A 24,589-nucleotide genomic window follows, 5' to 3' on the forward strand; every position below is an offset into this window, starting at 1 on the left:
GGGTGGTTTTTTTGTTACTAAATTGTATAGACTGTTTGTATATTCTGAAGTTAAGCCCTTGTCAGTCACATTGTTTCCAAATAATTTCTCCCAATCCATAGATTGTCTTTATATTTTGTTTATGTTTTCCTTTGCTGTGCAAAAGCTTATAAATATAATTAGGTTCTATTTGTTTATTTTTGCTTTTATTTCTATTGCCTGGGAAGGCTACCCTAGGAGAACATTGCTACAATTTATATCAGAGAATGTTTTGACTACATTCTCTTCTATGAGGTTTATGGTGTCCTGTCTTACGTTTAAGTCTTCAAGCCATTTTGAGCTTATTTTTGTGTTTGGTGTGAGGGAGTGTTCTAACTTCACTGATTTACATGTGGCTGTCCAGCTTTCCCAACAACTCTTGCTGAAGAGACTGTCTTTTCTCCACTGTATATTCTTGCCTCCTTTGTCGAAGAGTAATTGACTGTAGGTGTGTGGGTTTATTTTGGGGCTCTCTGTTTTGTTCCGTTGATCCGTATGTCTGTTTCTGTGCTAATCCATGTGGTTTTAATTACTATAGCTTTGTAATACTATCTACAGTATATAGTATTGTCTGAAGTATGGGAGGGTTACACCTCCACCTTCATTTTCTTCAGTATTGCTCTGGCAATTCTGGGATTTTTGTGGTTCCATATAGATTTTGGGATTAGTTGTTCTAGTTCTGTGAAAAATGTCCTCAGTAATTTGATTTGGATTACATTAAATCTGTAGGTTGCTTTGGGTGGTATAGCAATTTAACAGTATTAATTCTTGTAATCTAAGAGCATGGGACATCTTTCCATTTCTTTAAATCATCTCTAATTTTGTTAATCTTTGTTTTATATTTTTCCATGTATAAGACTTTCACCTCCTTGATCAGGTTTATTCCTAAGTATTTTTTTTAATGCAATTTTAAAAAGGATTGTATTTTTTTAACTTCTCTGATATTTCACCTACTGTAAGGAAATGCAACAGATTTCTGTATGTTAATCTTGTATCCTGCTACCTTGCTGAATTCATTTATCAGCTTTAGCAGTTTTTGTGTGGAGTCTTTAGGGTTTTCTATATAAAGTATTATGTCATTTGTGTATAGTGACAGTTTTACCTCTTCTCTTCCAATTTGGATCCTGTTTATTTCTTTTTCTTGCTGATTCCTATGGCTAGGACTTCCAATATTATGTTGAACAGAAGTGGTGAGAGTGGGAATCCTTGTCTTCTGAATTTTAGGGGGAAGGTTTTCAACTTTTCACCATTGAGTGTTATGCTGGCTGTGGGTTTGTCATAAATAGCTTTTACTATGTTGAGATATGTTCCCTCTATACCCACTTTGGTAAGAGTTTTTATCATGAATGGATGTTGAATTTTATCAAATGCTTTTTCTACATCTGTTGAGATGATCATGTGGTTTTTGCCCTTTTTGTTGATGTGGTATATTACATTGATGGATTTGCTTATGTTCAACCATCCTTGTGTCCCTGGGATGAATTCAGCTTGATAACAGCGTATGATCTTTTGTATGTGTTGTTGGATACAGTTTGCTAATATTTTTGTTGAGAATTTTTACATCTATATTCATCAAAGTTATTGGCCCACAATTTTCCTTTTTGATAGTGTCTTTGGTTTTGATATCAGAGTGATGGTGGCTTCATAGGAGTTTGGGAGTGTTCCTTCCTCTTCAGTCTTTTGGAATAGTTTGAGAAGGACTGGTATAAGATCTTTGTATGTTTGGTAGAATTCCCCAGTGAAGCCATCTGTTCCTGGACTTTCGTTTGCAGGGAGTTTATTACTGATTTTGTTTCACTTCTAGTGATCAGTCTGTTCAAATTATCTATTTCCTGTTGATTCAATTTTAGTGGGCTGTGTGTTTCTAGAAACTTGTCCAATTTGTTGGCATATAATTGTTCATAGAGTTCTTTAATGTTTTTTTGTATTTCTGTGGTATTGGCTGTCATTTTTCCTCTGTCATTTATTTTGAGTCCTTTCTCTTCTTGGTGAGCCTGCTGAGAGGATTGTAGATTTTGTTTACTCTTTCAAAAAAACAGCTCTTGGTTTCTTTCTTTCCTTCTGCTGACTTTACGTTTTGTTTGTTCTTCTCTAATTCTTATAGGTGGTAGGTTAGGTTATTTGAGATTTTTCTTAATTTTTGAGGAAGCCTGTATCACCATGAATTTCCCTCTTATATGCTACACCCTGTAGATTTTGTGTGGTTGTGTTTTCAATGTAATTTCTCTCAAGGGATTTTTTAATTTCCCTTCCTTTAGATTTCATCATTGCCCACTGTTTGGTTTTTTTTTTTTTCCAGTAGCATGTTGTTTAGTCTTGCAATCATTTTTTCTCATTTCTCTTTCTGTGGTTGACTTCTAGTTTCATGACATAGTGGTCAGAAAAGATGCTTCAGATAACTTCTATCCTCTTAAATTTGTTGAGGCTTGTTTTGTGTCTGAGTATGTAGACTATCCTAGAGAATGTTCCATGTGCACTTGAAAAGAATGTATACGTTCTGGATTTTTTGGATGTAATGTCCTGAAACTACGAATTAAGTGTGACTGTTCTATTGTGGTCATTTAGGATCTCTGTTGCCTTATTGATTTTCTGCCTGGAAAAGCTGTCCAGTGATGTAAGTGGGGTGTTAGTTTCCTCTTATTACTGTACTCCCATCAGTCTCTCCCTCTATGTCTGTTAGTATTTGTTTTATGTATTTAGGTGCTCCTGTATTAGGTGCATATATGTTAACGAGTATAATATTTTCTTTATATAATGATAAAAGGATCAATACAAAATGTCCTTTATCTTTATGACCTTTGAAAGTCTGTTTCATCTGGTAAGAGTGCTGGTACCCACACTTTGTTATTTCCATTTGCATGCAGTCTCTTTCCATCCCCTCACTTTCAGCCTAGTGTCCTTTGCCCTCAAGTGAGTCACTTGGAGGCAGTGAATTGTAGGCTTTTGTTTTTTTTATCCAGTCTGCCATTCTGTCTTTTGATTGGAGCATTTAATCCATTGACATTTACAGTAATTACTGATAGATGTGTTTATTGCCATTTTAAATCTTGCTTCCCAGTTGTTGTTGTATTTCTTCGTTTCCTTTTCTGTTTTTCCTTTTGTGGTTTAATGATTTTCCTTTGTATTATGCTGCTTTTTTTTTTTCTTTTTGGCTTTTCTGACCTTATTCTGTTTTTAATTCATGGTTACCCTGGTTTTCAAGTATTTTAACCCATTACTGTATCTACTTGCTTTAGACTGCTAGTAATATAGGCTCAAACACATCCTAAAAAGAACAAAAAATCTACATTTCCTTGGTCCCCTCTCCCACATTTTATGATTTTGATGCCCTCTTTTACATCTTCATGTTGATTCTTTTACTGTTGATTGTAGTTATCACATTTCCAATTGTGTTATTTTCCCTTTTCTATAGATTCTTGCTTCTTTTCTATTTACAGAAGACCTTTCATCTGTTGAGCATTTTAAAACTACAAATGTATCACGCTAGGACTCCAAAGGCATGGTTCCAATCCTGGCTGTGTGGCTGTTAGTGAATCACCTTCTCTCTCTGGGCCTCAATTTTGCTGTCTACAAAACATGGAGATAAAACTAGACCAGGAGGTTCCAATTTGATTTTGACCACAGAGTTCTTTATTCAAGCAAAATCTTACTTGGCATCTGTCATATAAAGTACACTAAAAGCTGAGTTTCTCGGGTTGTTTGTTTTTGGCAGGGAGGGTCCCCAGCTCCTTGCCTCCTCACCCCCGGTGCCTCTCCCAGAGCCCCAGCACAGAGCACGCGGTTCCTAGAAGCCCAGGTGGCGCACGGCCCTCAATTCCCTCTCGCCACCCAGGCGTGCACGGCGTCCTTCGCATAGTAGGCATCTAATAAATATTTGTGCGGAAACGAATGAAACATTACTCTGCCTTTTCGGAAATGTGGATACGTAGTTTTCATTTCCTCTGCTGATTGACCCAGGTAGTTAAAGTGCTAAGATGGATCCTGGGGGAAACCAAATGTTACGTTTATGGAAAAGCTGCTTTTAGATACTGAAGTGGCTTCCAAGTTCACTGTGGCCATAAGTTAAGGGTCTGTCAGCACTTCCATTATGAAAACCGCTTTGTGGTTTCATAACTTCGCCATAAAAGTTTGCTTCAGGCTCTCCTTCAGCATAAAAATTGAAAACCTTGTTTTAAGCCAAAATGTGGGAATTAGAAAACAAACAATTTATTGGTTTCAGACATAGTTTTGTACCTGTCTTAACCAAACAAGATTTATTATGTGGGCAATTAAAGGGGACTAAGCCACTTGGTTCTTGAAAAATAAAGTTTGGCCAGTTTTCCTTTTTTTTCTTTTTAAATCTTTTAAAAGGAGTCCCTGAACGTGATCATTCTTTTAGGTCTTATTTTTATCAAGTACTTTGTCCCCTGAATTGATGAGACCTGGAGTCTATTTACATATTCTTTTCCCTTCTTTTTTCAACATTTCCTGCTAATTATAGCAGAATGATAAAACTGCCTTGTTTTCACCAGAAAGTGAGCAGCGTAAAGGAGAACAATGTCGAAGAAAGACTTTAATGCTGCTTTTGGTAAAACTTAAGAGAATGGCAAGTGGCTCGTTTTAATGGACAAAAAAGCCAACATCAGTAATGAATGAAATGGGACACTGTTAGACAATGTTTGAGCTGGTTAGACCTCAGAAGTCACATAGTCAAATCACCCATTTAACAGACTGGGAAACTGAGGCCCCAGCAAAGAGAGTCCAGCCTGAACACATCCTGCTGCTGCTGACTATGAGGACCAGATCCAGGGATTCTACATCCCTCCTTGGCGATCCCCTCCTCCCTGTTTCCCACCCATGTAACCATTCAAGGCCATTCTGCCCTACTAACGCTCCTGATCACACAAGAATACACTCTCCTACACACACTATACAAGGCACTTTGTGATTGTGGTTCCCTAAATCATAAACTACATACCATCAGTGTCTGTGTTATAAACTTGTTTTCTGTCCTCTTTGGGCAAGCTCGGTTTGCACACCTAGAGAGGGTAGGTTGGTTACCGGGTCACAGGCTCTAACCTGAGTCAGGAGAGGCCCAGGGGCTGGGCTTGTGGAACAAACAGCTTAACAACAAACGGGTCAGTTCCCTTGCATTTCTGAGCTAATGAATGAAACAGGTTATAGTTATTGTTTATCGGCTCATGGCTAAAGCAGATCATTGATGAATGTGGTCCACTGTATGATAACAACTGTTACAGTACTGGGGAACCAATTTTGTTCAAGATTTAGACTCCCTCTCCTCTTTGTAACTAAAGCATCTCACAGGTTCCTCCCACAGATGAAAATGCCTGTCTACTTAACCTGTCTTCCCCTGCAGACTGTACTCTGCAGCAGGAACCCAATCTGGCACAGGGAAGGTACCCAACAGGTAAGTTTGTTGAATGAATAAATGCAGGACCAAATGCATACACTCACTGGTAGGGCCAGTCTCTCTCTGAAGTGGCTTCACCACCCTCCCCCCACACACAAGCTCCCTGCCCCACAGAAATCAGCAGACCCCTCAGCAGCCACTACTTCTCTTCACAGAAATATTTTTTGATAGAAAGAATGCAACTCTGGTAATAACAGCCCAGGAAAGTATTTTCTTAAGTCAAAGGGGAATTTGAGTCAGAAAAATAGGAAATTCCTAAATACCTGGGTAGAAGGTCACAGCCCACTCCAATCTCTCTGGTTTCCACTTCAGTCTTGGCCTGGGTTTCTATTAAATAGTCCAGCTTGCTCTGTAGTTCATTATTCTAGCAATGAGGAAAAAGGCACTTTTAGTAAAGCAAATACGTGATAGATGTCTATGTCATAGGGGAAAATCCAGATAATACGTATAAATTGTATCATACAAAGTATTTATTAAGCACGTCTTATGCAATATGAATCAAGGGAATATGTAGACAGCATCCTTACAGATAGCATTCTGTGCATGGACATACATATGTATTCAATTTTACCTAAATGGAAACAAACAAGATACCCTACTCTGTGCCATTATTTGCTGCGACTCTTTCCATGTCAACAAAATATTTTAATGGGTTTATAGCATTCCATTGTATGGATGCACATTACTTACTTAACTAGTCTCTTATTGATGGCATTTAGATATTTATCACTTTTTTTCAATTATAAATAAGGTACAACTAATGTTTTAATACTCCCTCATTAAACTATAAAATGAGTAAATCTATTAATTTAATTTAGTGGGAAATACCTCTATAACTTAATAATTAGTATTTCATAGGTGTGGAAAATTCAGCATCTCAAACATATAAAGTAGAACAAGCTCCTTGGGATTAAAATGAGCATGCTACACAGTTTTCTTTCCCCAGGTCAGAGCCAAACATTACATAGGCTGATGATTAGATGCTCAGGAATTGGAAATTTGCCCCATGGGGGAAATGAAGGACAAAGGAGCAAGGGAATTGAGGATAATATTGAAATGAAAACAGATGAAGTACTGGTACACAAAATCTAAAGGACAAAAACACATTTTAAAAAATTCATCCAGCGGTTATCTCTGTGTATTGAGACTTTTGGATTTTTTTTTTTTTAAAGTTCTTCTGTATATTTTCGGTAATGCTAGATGAAATTTTCATGAGGCAGTGACCATTAATTATCTTCCTGGCTGTACCTTCAGAGCATGGCATGTAGGAGATACAAGATTTACTGTAAGTGCTTTTAAAAGTACATTTTACTTGCATAACTGGAAAAAAAATTAAAACATTTGTCTCTTCTTTTTAAGTAGGTGCTGAAGCTCAGACACTGTTCTAAGATAAGTACTAGGTCACAGATACAAGCTGAAAAGTTCTCTGGAAACAGAAGCTCATTTGTTCTGTAAGAAAGAACATGGGTATACAGCTCGGGAGCACCTGCCCTGAATGCAGGATACCAAGGTGCAGAGCAGCAGCTCTGCTACAGACTCATGGTCTGCAGGATGTGAGGGTCTGGGAATGCCTGCTGACCAATGGGAAACGGCGTAAAGGAAGAGAATGCGTTCCAGATTCCTGAGCAGCCGACAAGCCCTGACAGACTTATGGGCTCTGCGCCTATCAATCACCTGATGCTCAGTTTGGGAGATCGGTGCTGGCTCACTGCCAGGGCGTCGTGAGCACTTACACACAGCTTCCCAGCAATATGTGGACTCTACTCACAAGGGCAGAGAAAGGCAAAAGAGGCCTGCCCATTAACAAGCTCCAGCCATCCCACCATTTTATCCTTTTCTCAGTGTAGACTTTAATAATGAGGATGTCATAAAATCCTGGGTCAAGTACCTATAGTTAGGGGGCAGAAAAGACAAGGTTAGTAAATATGCCCCAGTTGGTTTACAGTGAATAGTGGACTGGTGGCCCCCATTCTTTGGTTCTTTTCCAGAGGAACTCTGTTCACATCAGCTTGCCACTGAAGCACAGATACAAAACACTTATACTCTTAAAAATACAATCCCATTGTTTTTTCTTTTTATGGCTGAGTAGTATTCCTATGTCATTTGCAGAAACATGGATGGACCTGGAGATCATCATTCTAAGTGAAGTAAGTTAGAGAAAGACAAATATATGGTACCACTTACATGTGGAATCTAAAAAAATAACTCAAATGAACAGACTCAGACATAGAAAACAAACTTACGGTTACCAGGGAGGGAGGAGGGTGGGAAGGGATAAACTGGGAGTTAGAGATTTGCAGATACTGATACATGTTGTATAGAGCACAGGGAACTATGTTCAATCTTACAGTAACCTAAATGAAAAAGAATATGAAAAGGAATATATGTATGTTACTATATGACTGAAGCATTGTGCTGTACACCAGATATTGACTATACTTCAGTAAAAATAGAAAAAACTACAAAAGGCAGAAGACAGTGAGTACTAAAAGAAACGATCAACCTAGACCTGTGTAGTTCAATAATAAAGATGAAATAAAGGCTTTACTTTCAAATAAGGAACACTAAGTGAATTTATCCCCATCTCGCCTGCACTACGCAAAATGCTAAGTAAAATTTCAGGCCAAAGAGATGAAAACGGAAAGAAACTCAGATTATCAGGAATGAATGAAGAACATCAGAAATAAATATGTGAGTAAATATGAAAGATGATTGTTTTCTCTTAATTTCTTTTAAAGACATGATTGTTAAAACAAATTATAACACTGTGCTGTGGGTTTATAATGTATATAGAATAGCCAGGGGAGGGGTAAATGGACCTTATTGTAAGACTTCCACATTTTACATGAAGTGGTACAATCTTATGTCTAAGTGGACTGTGATGTATATTGTAATACTTAGAGCAACCATTAAAACATTACAGAAAGACACAGCAAATGCCAGTAGATACACTGAAATGGAATTCTAAAAGAAACCAAGAGAGGGGAACAAAATAAACAAAACAAGCCAGAGGTACCAATAGACAAGACATAATAAAATGGCAGACCTAAAAGCAAGCTTATCAGTAATAGGCTGTACACTCCAATATAAGTCAGAGTATCAGAATGTATAAAAAAGCCTATACTGTCTATAAGAGATGTATGTAAAAGATAGAGACACAGATGATGTAGAAATGAGTTCCCTGTATAGAATGGGGGAAGGGGGAAAGACCTTATATAACAGGACATCTCTCTTCTGGGTATAGCTCCTCCCCTCCCCCTCCATTGGGCTCTGAGTCTGCTGCAGGTCCCCATGGGCCACTAGGGACTTCTGCTTATGACTTTTATAGCCAGTGCCCCCAAAACAAAGTAAACAAAGACCTTGCTCGCCACCCCTACAAACATGATGCTTAAGAGCTCAGGCCAACCCATTTCTAACTGTCACCTTGGGCAGGTTCCTTAACACTCCCAAACCTCAGTTTCTCCAGCTGTAAAATGGAGGAAACACTCTAGCTCGTATGACATCCCTCCCTCTTAATGAAGTGAGAAAATGATCACGTGCTTAGCTCCTGCCAGGCTCTGTCAGCGCACCCTCACTGCACAGACACACGCATGTAGGCGCAGGCATCCTCCTCGATTTCTAACTGTAATGCGTGTCCACCAGCCAATAAGAAGCAGATCTAAAGTTCAGCCCTGGGCAAGTGTGACTCACTCTTTACCTCTATGTTCTACGAAAGATACTGAAAGTAATTAACAGCACCCAGCACACACTAGGAGCTTAATAACTTGTCTTCTGTCTCCTTACTTCATCACTCTCTCCTGGACTGACTCACTGAAGAGAGACTGCAATGGGGAGGGAAACACAAGGAGAAATTCAGAGGCTGAAAAGGAAAAAGCTAAGCCAAGTTCTTAATAAAGAGCCTTCAGAGACAACAGACAGCTTCCCCTTCGGTTAAGGCCTAAGCTCTCAAGGTTCTTCCAGCGCCAGAATTCCCTTCCCTGGAACCTAAACAAAATCCCAAAAATGCCTTTCAGAAAGCCAAGAATACTAAATATCTTGAAAGTCTCAGGTGACATTCCGTCACCTCTAGAACACGCTGACTCAATGTCACAGAAGAGCACCGGATGAGGGGTCAGCCCATCTCAGCCTGGCTCTGGCAGGAAGTTGGGTGATCTTGAGAAAAGCCATCTGCCTTCTCTGTGACTTTTTTTTAATTTGTTAATACAGAAAGAAGAATCCTTGTCTTGCTTTCTTAAAGTGGTGGAGAGAACTGTGTGAGGAATGTCTGTGAAAATATTTGGCCAATTGTAGAGCCCAACACAAACGTGGGGCTTTGCAGCATTCATCAGCAGCTTATCAGACTTGCTGAGAAAATTCCTGAGCGTGAAAAATGCAAGCAAAGAAGCAGAGGTGAGCAGCTAGTGGGAATGAGGAGAGTCAGATGGGAAAGAAAAACTAGCTGTCAGAACCTCATTTTCAGTGTTGGCAGTTAACCTTCAATCAATTTTATAAGGCCAGGAAATAGCCGTATTTTTAATTAAGTGTCGGTGGGTAGGCTCTGCAACATAAAATTTAATGGTAGGGAAGACACCATCTTAAAGAAACACAGCTTCTTACCTCTCCTTCTAAGAAAGATATCTTTTCTAAAAGCTGCAATATGAGGAGCTGCTTCTGCTGCACCACCTTCTTGAGTGACTCGATCTAGAAAGAAATTGGAAACTGTTAATCAAAAATGTAGACCTGCACACTTAATCAACAGGGAGAGGTGGTGCCTTTGGTTTTCATTCAAACAGAAACTACACATCTGGTTCTTTCGTGTTTGGGGGAACAGCATTACCATGAGGGGGGACTCTGTGCGCAGGTACGCGTGGGACACCAGACGTGGCTGTGGAGGGCACGTCTCACCCGGCTTGCCAGCCTAACCTTTCTGCCTCGATTCTGCCCTGTGGCCCTCAGTGACCTCCCACAGGTGCTTGTGCTTCGGGAAATGCAGGCTTAACTCCATTTCAGGCATTCAGCTCTGTTGCTCCTGTTTGTTAGTACACTAATATTTGTCCAACCAAGTGTCAGAAGGTTTGCTCTGGGAAAAAGGTCACTGTCTCAGAAAGCGAGGACTCCTGGGGCCTGGGGCGGGCAGGGAGGGCTTCCCAAAGGTACACACTTGAGTTGGGCTCTCACCTTTGTTTTTATAATATATCCTATATCTTGGGCTACTGTTTGTTTTTCATTCACTTACCATGTCTCCATAGACAAACCGCAGGTTCCCTACCAGGGTGCTCTGTACCAGGCCTCGTCTTGGACAACAGTGGGAACAGTTTTTAATAAGTTCAATACATAACTTGTGATTTTTGAAGAATGTCCTAATTTTCCTACAATACTATATACTAAATTTGAGCATTTGCAAACTTTTTTTAAAAAAAAATCCCTCTCTGCAAAATGACACAATTCTTACAGGACTCTAGCAACAGCTAGAAGTACAAGTGAGCATTACATTTACCCTTTGACCCAGCGATTCCATTTCTAGGAATAGATCCGAAAGACCTGTTTTGTTGTTTGCTGAATCTAGGTAATGATTCATCATTACTCTCTTTGTCCTGAGTGAATTTGATATTTTCATTATAACATAAATTCCACCTGGTATCAAGAAATATAATAATACCCTGACATGAAAAGCAAACCATACAAAATAGAATATAACACAAAACATACTTACGAAAAAATACCTAATGCTGATAATAATTATAAACATTAACAATTAAAAACAGTCACTAGTTATCCTTCATACCTACTGAATTTGCCTCGGACTACTAACTGAAGAAATCCGTGTTGCAAGGGCTGGGGCAGGGGGGGACAGCTACTCTCATGTGTTGCAGGTGGCATTGTAAATTAGAATGACCCTTTGGGCACTTCAGTAATAAATATTAAGAGCCATAAAGCTGTTCATACCCTTTGACCCTCTAATCCCACTCCTGGGAATTTATCCTAAGGATATAATTCAGACGTAGGAAAAAAGCTATATATACGGAGACGTTCTTGCTCCTATCATTTATAACAGAGAAAATGGAAATAACCTTAATGTCCAGCACTGAAGGAATGGGTAATAAATTATGCAATATCAATTTGATAAAATATATTACACAAACACTGAAAACAAATATACTACAAAATGGAGAAGTAGTTACAAAAGGCCTCAAGGGATAGGAAAACAAGTGTGTGCAAGGATGGAAGTAACAGCCTAAGAGAAGTTAGATAAACGAAATCGTTCTGGGGCTGAGGTGGGGTTTTGGGCAAAGTACAAGAGTGTTTTGTTTAAATTTCCTTCTATGTTTGTAGGAATAATATTCAAAAATCATCCTTATATTGTCCCTTCTTCATTCCTTCTCATAGTGTTAAGATTTTTAAAGACTGACTTTTAAAATCCTTAAATGACAGCCAAAATACGTACTGAAATTAAGTAAAGTATTCCAAGGTCAGGGGCAATACTGCATCAAATATATAAAAAGTGACTTCACACACACACGTTTCTAAAGTAACCAGAGCGGTTTCTGAGTCAAAAGAAGCAAGAGATGTGGCTGAAGGGCTCCCAATGAACAGTGCACAGGGGGAGAGAGACCCAGGTGGTTCTGACAACCTCTGTTCCCAGATTTTAGTTTTAAAAAGAAAGAAATACAAGGCTGAGATGCCATCCGGAGAGAGCGCTGCTGCTCGAGGGAAGAGGCACCTCGCTCTGGAGAGAAAGAGCAGGTTGTGGGAAGGATGTGGGGGGCTGAAGCTTCTGTGAAAAGGCTCTCGTGTTTCAGCAATGGATGCTTTCAGAAGCGACTGTGCTCCTGTGCTAAAAAACGAACGCTGTGCGTGCTCACTCGCTCTCATCCTCAAGCACTTCTCACAGAAGCACCTTGTACAATATATCCTGTGGCAAGGTTGGCTTGTTCAGATTAGAGAAAAAGGATGCCAAAGCCTGCAAGCCGTGCATGGCGGGCCCCGTGTGCCGCACAACAGGTGCAGACTTTGAATCCAACTGACTTCCCTGCTGGGGTCTGCTCCTGGAGCACATCCCATACCTTCTCCCAAGTGAGGGACCCAGTTTCTAAAATAAGCCGACTCTCATGCTTCTGGGTTCGCTAACATTCTGGGTAACATGTGTCTCCCAAGCCTTTGGTTCTTTCCCACAATACCTAAGCCACACATTTTTGTGGAGGACGCTACTATTTCTGACTGCTGACCTCAAAGAGCCTTGAACTATTGTCTCCTGTGGCACTGAGCTTGAAAAACACTCAAAATTAGCCCCTACTATGTTATTACTGGTATTTCTCCCTCCCTAGACTGTCAGCTTCTTGAGAATAAAGACCTCAGTCATCTTTACGTTCTCAGACATTGAGTGAATCAATGAATCTGTCCATCCACTACCTCTAAACAATCCACCCCTTAGACTTCAGAGGCTGAGTTGTCTGGAACAGACTCTTGGAGGCCTGGATGAACCAACGTAAGACTTGCTAAACACATAATCTCCAAAGTGCTCCCCCAAAATTGGGGGCTCCCCAAAATCCAGAGAACCATGCAGCTGGAATGCAAATGAAATCCATTTGGCACCTTTGCTCTCACTTCTTGACTCATATAAGTTGGTGAATTTGATCTTCAAGAGCTTTACGTATGATTCACGAAACTGCATTTAAATTTAGCTGTCACCAGGTGGTGGTAAATGACCCAAGTTACCAGGCTCAAGTCAAGGCATTAAGAAATGAGAAATTAGATGAGGTCTGGAAAATAAGTGCTTCTATTTTATTTACCCAAAAAGGTAACCTGGGGGGAGAGGGTACAGCTCAGTGGTAGAGCACGTGCTTAGCATGCACGAAGTCCTGGGTTCAATCCCCAGTACCTCTGTAAGTAAGTAAATAAATCAGCCAACCAACCAATCAGATTACCTCCACCTCCCAAATAAATAAATAAATAAATAAATAATTTTTTAAAAGAAGGTAATCTTGTTGCAACAGTTAAGTATCAAATAGTAACCCCTTTATAGAACAAAGGGAAGAAACCCATCTAGGTAACTGATGTTAACTCATTTAAGTGATGTCTAATTTTTGTCTTCATCAGCATGGTTTGGGTTTTTTTTTTGGTCACTCAGACTTAATATATGTCTTGCAGCCTAACTGATCATGCAAGATGTCGGGTTTCTAAAACTACAGGCCAGTTTGATATTTAAGGCAGGATTTGGGGTGAGGGTGGGGGTCATCTAGTTTCTTAAAACTGATCATGGCTTTTCTTCACATTAGCCACAACTGAGTTACCTGCTTAGATGATCTGAGCTAAGCAATCCGTCTCAACCACAGCCACACTGCAATCACCTGGAGGGAGCCATCTGCGTCTAGGCTCTAGCCCCAGAGATGCTGAATATATATCTCTTACTTAAAAACCCTCCCAAGTTTCTACTGTTCGAACTCCCCAGCGTGAACAGGAGGCCCTTCTGCTATGGTCCCACCTGATCTCCCCAGTTTCCTTTCATGCCTGAATCCTACATAAAAGCTTCTCCATCCTCTGCATGCTGTGGACATACAATGGTCCTGCCTCCGGGCCTTCGCACCAGCTGGTGGCTTCACCAGGCATGCCTTCCCACCCTCCATCCTGCTCTCCACCAGGAAGTCTGCCATCAGAGAGTACTCAACAGTCACCTCCCAGGCCAGCTCTTCCCAAGTCCTCCAGGCTGGCTCTGTGTCTCTCTCCTCTGTTCCATTCCAGCCCTCCAAGCACACCCCCCCTTAGGAGGACCCATCACTGCCACCACCACCCTCTGCTGACATCTTTCCCTCGCCCCAGACAGCAGACCCACACGGAACAGATGTTGAGCATATCAGTTATCTCAGATAAAAGAGCAGTCCTCTCAGGAGGTGAAATCACCCTTATCAATCCACACATTTTTATAAACTGCTTTGGAAACAGATTCCTATAGTGAAAGGATTCCTCCCAGTTTCTTTCAAAAAGAGCTTGTATGTCAACCAGACCAAAATGAAACTGTACAAAAATTTAGCAAGGTCCTGTTGTGGATTCAGAGCAACCCAGGAGGTTGTGAGGCTTCTCAGCTTCCTGGAATTTTTTTTCCATTAGTGACAGACATGTAGGACACGGGTCATTTCGTGTTAGATGTCAGAATGTGATACAGCTCTGTAATGAGAATGATGTGAATAGTACCCAATTGTGCAAGACTCATGAAACACAACCCCATATTGAGGTTGGGGATGTGGAGAGGAATGAAGGACTATAGGAAATGCAGCAGCAAGTAAGCATGCAATACTAGATAACACTTGATTTGGTTTTTGAAGAAACTGTGCTTTGGGCTGTTTTCTCTTACTAGCTGGCCAATGATAACATACATGTATCTGAAAACACCGTATGTCGAACAGAAAGCATGGAAACAGCATGGTATTAGAAGGTATGTTAAAACTGATGGTCGCCCTGAAAAAAAATTTTTTATAATCTTGTAAGGGAAACAGAATTGGATTTTTAAATCCAAACTAAGCTTATGATAATATTATTTTCTTTGAAATTTGTTTTATTTTGCTTTCATTCTACTTTTACTTTTAACCAATGAAAGCCCACAGGCACTTTTATTCAAATCAGTGGATGTAGATGTGTGCATGCCTATCAGGAAACTCAACGTATTATAAAGTTTCCAAACCTGTATCACCAACGCTCCGCTGTGTCACTCCTTCTAACGGACCCTCATTGTAAAAGACTTCCTACTTTAAGCTGCATCGAGAAAGAAAGAATTCATTTTCCCATTGGAAATGTATCAATGATGGATAGTGGCTATTCCAAGCTTCTGATCAAAAGAGGATAACCATGATTGTGAATTCTAGATCAAAGTCAAGCAATCGGACACTTGATTGTGAATCCTTCTAGACTTTTCATAAGAAATGCATGCTGTTCAATTATTTGAAAATTTCACAGGAAAATAGCTTGAAGATCCCCATTATTCTTTCTAAAACCCCTGTAACTCCAGGGAATCAGTGAACTGACCGGGGCAGGGACGGCACGGGGCAGGCAAGAACCGTCCAGCGCTCGCCCGGGGTTTCCACTCCTCCCTTTGCTCCCTCTCATGTCCTCAGAGCCTCGTTTCAACCCAGCCCCTTGTGATCTGGCAAACAGTCTTCTCCATTTCCCTCAACAGAACTGCAATCATGTTTGATACCCACATACCCCACTATGAAAAATGGTAATACTCGGTATTTTATGCTCTTACTCTGAAAGGGCTTTTTTATTTTGGCTACAGTTTCTCTTAATTCTATCTTAGAAGTCCTGTAATACTGTAATTCCATAGTTATATATTTTTAAAGTGCATTCTTTCTGAAAAAAACTACCACAGTAAGAATTAAAGACATAAAAACAATAAAGCACAGGGACATATACAAGATCACAGTCAGCCGTACACGAATGTGGCATGAAAGAACAGTTTACAAAGGACGAGGGAAGTGGTACATTATCTCATTTTGGGGGGAGTGAAGGGCATGAATTAAGGCCACAACAAAACGAAACTGAAAAATTGCTAAATGAAGCTCTGAGTGGGGAAAATGAAAAATCAATGAAGGAACGGAGGGGAAAAGGTACATTTTTCATCTTCACGATGCTTGATTGGGTTTGTAGAAATTCATTTTCAATTAATGTGTCTTGTGGCATTCAGCCAGGCTAGATATGAACAGGGCACACATTTTAATCAATTTTTTTCTATTAAGTTTGAAGTAATATATAATAATAGAACCATACCATTCAAAAGGATCAGTTGAAACTGGCTTCTGAGGTAAAATAATCGAATTTGGTTTGATTTCTGTCTTTTATTAAAGATAACCCAACTCCTATTTAAGAAGGAATAGCACCCTGGTTCTCCTGGGCTATACAAACATCAGGGAAAGAGGAATAAACTGGCTTTTCAATCTGCCACTGGAAAGGAAGAAAAAGGGGTGTACTGGGTCCCAGGGCTTTTGATGGCTTAGCTTATCATTCTCAGAAGCAACCCTAAGGACTGTGATCCCCATAGACGTGGAAACTATGGTTCCTAGAGTTTTATCATTTGTTCATTCCTCAACAACCAGCTGTGACCACCTCTGCATTGGGCCCAGTGCTGGATTCTGGCAACAGAGCACTGAGCCAGGAAGACCTGGTCTCCACTTTCAGGGAACAAACATCCCGGTGAGGCAGCAAACAGAAAAAGAAATGCACAAGCAAGTGCAATAAGGGAGCAGGCGGAGTGATGTTTGGTCCCCTCACCCACCCAGAGAGGGTGAGCCTGGCAACTGCTGAAAGGGTGAGGAAAAGGTTCAGACCACGGGGCTAAAGAGATGACCAGCTCGTCCCAGCTTGCCAGACTTTCCAGGTTTTAGTCTCCTGTGTCAGGAATCTTCTCATTCGCAGGCAAACCAGGACAGTTGGTCACCCCAGAGCTCGATGCTGGCAGGGCTGAGATCTAAACTCACGTCTCCCTAATGACAAGGCCCAGGCTCTTCTGTTCGCACCACAATGATGTCCAGAGGTTGGCCTCCATCCTCCCTGTGATGACAACCTAGCTAGGATATGCTGCCAGGAAACTGGGTGAGGCTGGGAAGAATACTGGCAAGTGATACCTTCTTTCACAAAGGATTTGCTGGGGCCCTAAGCCTTTAGGTTGTTATTTTTCCCTATTTAATTGCAGGGGAAGGTGGAATGAGACGTGGGAAAGAGGGTGCCCTAGGTGTCTGTATCCCTGCGGATCCCTGGATGGATGCAGTGTCCAGGACAGAAGACCATACGCTGACCAGGAATATCCAGGGAGAACTGCTTCAGCTAAACAATGTGAGGCTGTTCAGGCACACCCTGTTTTACTGCACTTCGTTTCAGGGTGCTTTACACATACCACATTTTTCACAAATTGAGGGTTTGTGACAACCCTGCATCGAGCAAGTCTACTGGCGCCATTTTTCCAACACTATTTACTCCCTTTGTGTTTCTGTGTCACATTCTGGTAATTACTGTAATGTTTCAAATCCTCCACCAACAAAAAGATGATAACTCACTGAAGGCTGACATGATGGTCAGCATTTTTTAGCAGTATTTTTAAATTAAGGTATATATGCCTGTCTTTTTAGACATAATGCTGTTGCTCACTTAATAGACTACATTATAGTTACTGCAAAGATAACTTTTATACGCGTTGGGAAACCAAAAAATTCACAGGACTCACATCATTGCAGTATTTGCTTCATTGTGGTAGTCTAGAACCAAACCCACAATATCTCTGAGGTACCCCTGTATACAGAAGCACCCAGCTCCACACTTGGCACAAAGCTGTTGCTAAAAAAAAGCAAAAACAAAAAAAACCCAAAAAACAGTAGTTTAAAAACTGTTCCTCAAGTTCAGGTGCCCTGGAACATGGACCCTCACCTGCACTGGCCACAACTCTCCCAGGAGCCCCCCAGCTGCCCTTCCTGCCCCTCTCCTCTCCTGTTCGCCAAGCACCTCCTGCCAGAGGCATGTCTCTGGGGCTCAGATCTGATCAGGCAATGGGGAGCCATCGAGGAATTAGGAGCAGAGTAATCAAGGACTTTTTTTTGGCTTGTTACTGATAATCCACCACAATTAGTCTCAACTTACATTTTCAGTCTCCTCTTTATTACTCCCTCCTTACAATCCAGTCAGACTAGAATAATGCTCCCTGAACGCATCCTACACTTTCTGGCCTCCATGTGTTTATTTTTTGTTTATTCTATACCTTGCCCGACATGTCCTTTTCCACCCATTCAATCCCTGCCCCCAAAAATCTAACCCGTCCTGCAAGACAGGGTCAAGTACCACCTCCTCCTTAAAGATTCTCCACGCACGCGGGAATTAGTGAACCTTTATAGGCACTGTGCGGCGCCCTTAGCATACATTCTTTCAATCAGCAACCCCTGAAGCAAGTACTATGAACATCAATTCCCCCCACCCTTATTTTTTTTGATAAGGAAACTAAACATTGGAGGGGATAAATAACTTGCTCACGATATAAAAGCCCAGTCAGGAGCAGAGGCAGGATGTAAAGTCAGATTTAATTTACTTGAAACCTACAAACTTAACCACCATGTTCTCCTGCTTCTGTGTCCCAAGCACACGGCTCATTCTTCTGCTTAACCTTCATATTCTGCTTTGAGTTCGAACAAGTTTTAACGTTAACCAGAAAGGCCTTTGAAGGCTCTGAGGACTCGGGTCTGTTTTTGCTTCATAAAAGCCATTTCTTAAATGCTTACTGACTGACCCACCAGAGAAGAGCTCCACAGAAGTTAGCCTCGCTTTTCATCGCCTCCGCTCCCACTCCCGTGTGTGAGGACTGGGTTTCTCGTGAACTTCAGCACAAGGGCAAGGGGACGGGAATATTTAACACGCTGATCGCCGTATCACCCAAACCTGGGTGACAGCTGTATTTCCTCGGGTGCCCCGTTACTCAGGTTTGGGTGACGCTTTCCTTCATCCAGTTACACAGGTTTTTACAAGTTACCTGAATTTATTCCATGCAGAATAATGACATTCCAAGAAGAAATAAACTGTAAAGAGGTTGAAAATTGAAAATAGACAAATTGTTTTTTGAAAACAATTTCAATTATACTGGAAAAAACATATTAATTATAAGCACATATATTTTCAGTGCGTCACACTGTGGTGAAGGGGGAATCTGGGCCCCGCAGGAAACACACCCGATCCACAGTGGGCGGTCAACATGTTAAAGACGTGGCACAAGAGAAGCAACTCCAGCTGGACGAAGGCGGAGTGACAAAGTAAGTGGGAGGAGGATGGACGACTCAATAGAAGATGTTAGAGAAACGAGCCTTCCATGAGAGGAAAAAAAAGTGGAAGCTCTATTCAGACCACATATGCAAAAAATAAATTCCGTCTGGATTATTCTGTGTTTGTTCAACAAGTATTTATTGAGCATCTGCTATATGCCAGTGACTATTCCAAGTGTTAGGGATCTAGCCATGAACAAAACAGACAAAAGCCACTGCCCTCAGGGAGCTTACATTCTAGTGGAGGGAAACAGACAATAAATAAGCAAAACACAGAAGTGTAGGATATATTACAAGATGATAAGAAAGAAGAATAGAGTAAGGAAGAAAACGGGGGGGTGGTATGAGTGTGTGTGTGGCGGTGGGGGTATAACCACAGACCTAAAGATGAGAAGCAAAACTCTAAAACTATTACCATAAAGAATCCTTATGACAAACAAAACACACAACAGCACAAAAAGGTTGATAACTTTATACCAAAGTTTAAACTGTATATTATACAAGACACTAACAAACAACAACAACAAAACCGCTGACTGGGAGAAGACCAGGACATCCAAACAGTTCTTCTGGTAAGTGGCTAATATGGATCACATACAGAATTCCGACAAATCACCAGCAGAAAGAAAAACCACCAAACGGAAAAATGAACAAAAGCTATGAACAACCAATACCGAAGAATGGAAGCCTGACTGATCAACACGCTTTTGAAAAGACACTCCATCTCACCGGGTGTAATGAGCCTGATGCAAATTACAATGGAAACACAGAGATACTATTTCACAACCGGCTAAAATTCCAGTCCAGCAGGGCTGAGAGGTGGGGAAGCTGTGGAGAAATCTGCCCCTTGTACGTGACGGGAGGAAGGGCAGGCACAGTGTGGAGAACTGGGAAACACCCAGCAGTGGTGAGACTGTGCCAAGCCCAGGCCCTGGCGCTTCCTCCTCAGAGGATGTTCTCTGGAGAAGCACAGAGATGTGCTTGGCATTGCTTGTAAAAGAATAAAAAACTGGAAGCATGCTAGGTGTCTGTCAGTAGGATACATTAAATGTAGTCATATGGTAGAATATTAGACGGCCATCAAAATGAATAATTTAGATCTGTATGTAACAACACAAAAAATAAATCTGGGGAAAAGAGTAAGTTGCAAAATAAATACAATAAAATTTACCTATATATTATAAAAACTTATATGCATTTTTAAACACAGAAACCAAGCTATACACTGGTAACAGGTACATATATGTGCAGTCAAAGCACAGAAACATGGCCTGGATGGAAGCTAAACTGCCTCGGGAGGAAGCGGCAGGGCTGAGGCAGGGCGTGGGTGGGGGGTACGATGGGGAAAGAAGGAAAAAGATCAGCACTGGGAAGGGTACAACTTCTTTGTCTGTAATGTCTTATTTAGGAAAAAAAAAACTGAAATACGCCAAAATGTTAACATCTGTCAATTCTACAGGGTACATGGGATTTTGTTTTTACCATTCTATTTTTCTGTATTTAAAACATTTTTTTCAATTAAAAAAAAAATAAGAAGCAAAGAACAATGCTGGCTTTGGAGTCAAAAATCTGGGTGTGGACCCAGCACCATCACCATTTGTGGAGAGACTGCTGGCTACTTAATTTTCTTTTTTTTTTTTTTTAACAGTCTAAGTTTCCTATACCAAAAAATCGTGCTAATAACACCTCCCACAGAGAGTTAACGTGGGATGTGAGGTCAAACGCTCAGCCTTAAAGCACGAGACACGTTCACCAGCTGGGAGTGACGTGGGTCAGGAGCACGGCCGTGGACTCTCTTGGGCGGAGCATCAGCACCCAGGTCTCTGAGAAACGCATCAGAGCCAATGAGAAACGATCTCAAAAACAGAACGCGGGTTTAGTGACACTCACGAAGGAAAGACCGTCCCTCTTGAAAGGACAATGCATATTGTGAACACATTAATCAGTCCAGACCACACAGCGCACCTATGGTCTTTTTATATAATGCATAGAAAAAAGGCTTTCAGATGTGTGAGCTTTCTGATACCTTCTAAAAACTTCACGTTTTAGATCAAGCATGTATGATTTTAAAATAAAGATGTAGCTAATACAATGTTCAACACTAAAATTTGAAACTGTGACATTTTCATTTACTATAAATAAATTCTGCCTCAACTGTTGAGTAGCGTCTCCTTTGAGTGGGGGGTGTGAATGGCCATGAGACAAAATTACAGCCTTAGTAAGAGCTCAAGGCTAAGGATCCAGGTAAGGGGAGGGGAAGGGGAAGGGGATGGGGGGAGCAGCAGGATTTGAGCACCTAACTCATGATTGACACAGTAAATTGGGTTCACATCCTATCAGAGTCCGGGCAGGGAGGGGTGAACCGAAGGCCACGGAAAAAGGCAGGGAGGAGCAGGTGGAAAGGGGTCTTGTCAGGCAGGGAACCCAGACCTAGGGAGACGCCCGATGAGCCAGGACCCAGCCCTAGGCCTAGGGGGCGGTGCGTGGGGTGCCGAGGGCACAGCACTTGGGGGCGTCTCCCGGCCAGTCCTGCGGACGGCCCAGGCACCTCCCTCAGCCCCGGCCCGCAACCTAAGGCCTGCCGGGACTCCAGGTCCTGGCCAGAGCCCAAAAAGGAAAAGGAACTCCAAGGGCAGGGGGACACCACACAACCGGGAGAGGGGCTCACGCGCAGCACCTACTTTCTCTAGAAGTCATCAGGTGTCCCTAGAAACAGTGTAGGTCCCTTCGCTAGAGTGACATCTAGATTAACGATTCTCAAATCTGACTCAAAGCTGCCTGGCGCAAGGCTAGGAACCCAGCAGAGTATCTGGGGCCCTGCATTCGAACAGGCCGCTGGCGCGGGTGACCTGCGTTTCCAGGCCATGACTACCATGGGGACTGGATCATCGCCCGCTTTCCCACCCACCGCCCACTTCCTTCAGCTGAGCAGAAGCACCTGAACGCAAGGCCAAAGACAGCGACTGACAAGAAAGCATCACCGACCTGCCCGCTTCTCCACGGAGAAGCGCAGAGGGTGGAAAGCCACCCCGTCTACCCGCCCCTCGTGAACTCTCTTCACCAGCCCAGTCGACTAGCCTGTTAGGCTAAAAGCACCCGCCGGCCATTTCCACCACCTGCTGCCACTGCCCCTACGATTCCCAGCAACGCTGTTTAGCTTCGATGAGACACCAGCACCTGTGAGTGTCTCAAGACAACCTCTAGAACAACAAAGCATTCATGGCGTCTGTTTTGCTTCAATACATTTCAACCCAATATATTTCCCTTTTCATCCAATATATTTCTTCTTTTCATGAAGTGAGTTGAACTGTCTCTTCAGGCAAAACAACCGTGGTGACAGAAGCAAATCAGATGTTTCTTAAATAAGAACAGTGGTAAGCTGACCAGGGCTGTTGATCTCCACCCAGAAAGGACATCCTCAGGGCCACCTCCCACGTACAAATATAATCAAACTACACAGACACTCGGCTGCTTCTGTATCCTCTGGGGGGGGGGGGGGTCTGGTGGGGCGCACTTGCGCCTGGTGTGCTGGAGTTCTTCAGGCCCGCTTCTTATTTCCTTAGCAGGTGTCCTTGGCAGCTTTTCACACATGAGGCTTCTTTCCCAAGGTCTTTAGGCCAGCCTGCACCTGATACTTTCTGAATTACTTTTTAGTACCATGTTTCATCGCAGTTCCTTCTTTGATGTCTAGGAACCCACGTTTCTCGAAATACTTTGTGGATCTCTGAGTTGTCTTGACTCTGCAGCGTGAGGCCGTACACGCTGAAGTCACAGTCTGTGGGTGTTTCCATAAACGAGAGCCCTACGTGCCACGTTTCCCTTTCAAAAGCGCTTCCTTCGTGTTTGGTTCATTGGTTCGTCACAGAGACATGCCACCTCTTCCCAGCAGAGAGAGTACAGGTGTTCTTCTAACCACGAACAATAAAAGAACCGCTTCCAACCCAGAGCAGGCTACCATCTTGTCATCTTCCAAAGAGCCGGAGACTAAATGTGGAGAAGAGCTCGTGGGACATGATCTGGAAACAGTTCAACGCAGCGGGTTAGGGCTGTGGGCTCAGGGCCGCGGCTCCACTCCCGACCCCAGCCTGGCTAGTGACCGGTGATGGACATCACCCGGAATCCTCCAAACACAGGGCATTTGGGGAAAACATACTTTTGACTGTACATTTCAGCAGACCACACAGTAATCTTTAAATAAATTGTGTGCTAACAAATGGCTGATGCATTTAAAATGGAAGACTCTTGGGATGGAGAGAATTTAAATTTGTAAAATTGCTTTCTTCCACCTAGTTTTCCCCTGAGCAGAAAGCTGCTTTGGTTGGCAGGGGACTGGGCTTTGACGAGAGCAGGCAAAGAGGTGTGAACGTCCTGTTGACTGAAGAAATAACACTTAAAGGTGTGTCAGGTGCTCACTGCTCAGGCTGCAGGTTCCTCCCAGCCTTTTGCTCCTCCCTGGTCTCCTGCTTTCTTTCATGGCAAGCTAAAGCTCTCAGCCTGATTGACAAAAGGACCTAGTCCCACCACGGCTTTTCAACAGAAGAATGAAGCCCCAGGGCAAGGATGACTCTGGAACTCAGGTAACACCAGATGGTAAGCTCCATGAGGGCAGGGCCATATCTGCACCGCCCGCCACTGTGCACCCAGCCCCAGCCCAGGGCAACTGCCGGTGGATGGACATCTGGTAAATGGATGGATGAGTGAATTTCCCCATGAGTGCTCTTTTTTTCCAATCCCTCTGTATTTTTCTGGTAAAACTTTAAATGTCTAAAGGGGATCTATTGGGGGCTTGTTTTGCCTTTTATTTTTTGTCAGATCCAGAACCACTTAGAAGAGCTAGTGATGAGAGGAAGATAACCAATCCCTGACATATGCCACAAAAGGAGACTTAATTCAATACAAAGATCTAGCCTCTTGGGGGTATTTGTCCCACACTTCACACAAGACGCTTTGCCTTCCTTGTCTTTTCTCAATGACCTTGACTCCATAAGATACGTATTAATCCTTCATTTCAAAAGGGCCCATCCTGCCCGCTCTCACATGCACAAATCCTTACCCGAAATATACTGTCCCACACAAGGAAAACCAAGTCATTATTGAGCTAAGGACCGCAAAACCTAGGCCAGTTATTTTTTATTCAGTATATTATTATTATTATTATTATTATTATTATTATTATTATTATTATTATTATTATTATTAAGAAATGATATTCTACTGAGGTGGAAATAAATATACTGCTTAACGTTTAAGGATTCCAAGCACCTTGGTAATAATCCCTGGATGTTTTGAGCTGAGACAAGAAGCCCATCATTTTAATAAGCTGACTTTACTCACAGACATTGTAAGACAGCAGTAACGGAGGGGTGCGTGTGAAGCCACCGTACAGACAAGCTTT

At 42.0% G+C, this 24,589-nt stretch overlaps 1 protein-coding gene and 1 long non-coding RNA gene across 6 annotated transcripts in view; one reads left to right on the forward strand and one right to left on the reverse strand.

Moving 5' to 3' along the window:
- LOC135321271 (uncharacterized) overlaps positions 1 to 7,990 on the forward strand; it is a 35,455-nt gene extending 27,465 nt beyond the window's left edge. Inside the window, exons 2-3 of one of the 2 annotated variants that reach the window (XR_010380843.1) lie at positions 5,323 to 5,425; positions 6,788 to 7,990. This is a non-coding gene — a long non-coding RNA (uncharacterized LOC135321271). The remainder of the gene's footprint in view (positions 1 to 5,322; positions 5,426 to 6,787) is intronic. The other variant, XR_010380844.1, reaches the window with a different exon arrangement.
- Positions 1 to 24,589, reverse strand: part of MYZAP (myocardial zonula adherens protein) — a 90,296-nt gene that overhangs the window by 13,634 nt on the left and 52,073 nt on the right. For 3 of the 4 annotated variants that reach the window (XR_010380841.1, XM_064485562.1, XM_010979566.3), the window contains exons 11-12: positions 10,025 to 10,108; positions 5,692 to 5,792 (exon numbers count right to left, since the gene is read on the reverse strand). Coding sequence is in view for 3 of the 4 variants with exons in the window: in XM_064485562.1 (XP_064341632.1) it covers positions 5,692 to 5,792; positions 10,025 to 10,108 (185 nt within the window). In the remaining variant the exon portion in view is untranslated. Of the gene's footprint in view, positions 1 to 5,691; positions 5,793 to 10,024; positions 10,109 to 19,316; positions 23,211 to 24,589 lie in introns of those variants that run through there. The other variant, XM_064485563.1, reaches the window with a different exon arrangement.

The sequence above is a fragment of the Camelus dromedarius genome, chromosome 5, assembly GCF_036321535.1.
Source record: "Camelus dromedarius isolate mCamDro1 chromosome 5, mCamDro1.pat, whole genome shotgun sequence".
Classification (NCBI taxonomy): Eukaryota; Metazoa; Chordata; class Mammalia; order Artiodactyla; family Camelidae; genus Camelus; species Camelus dromedarius.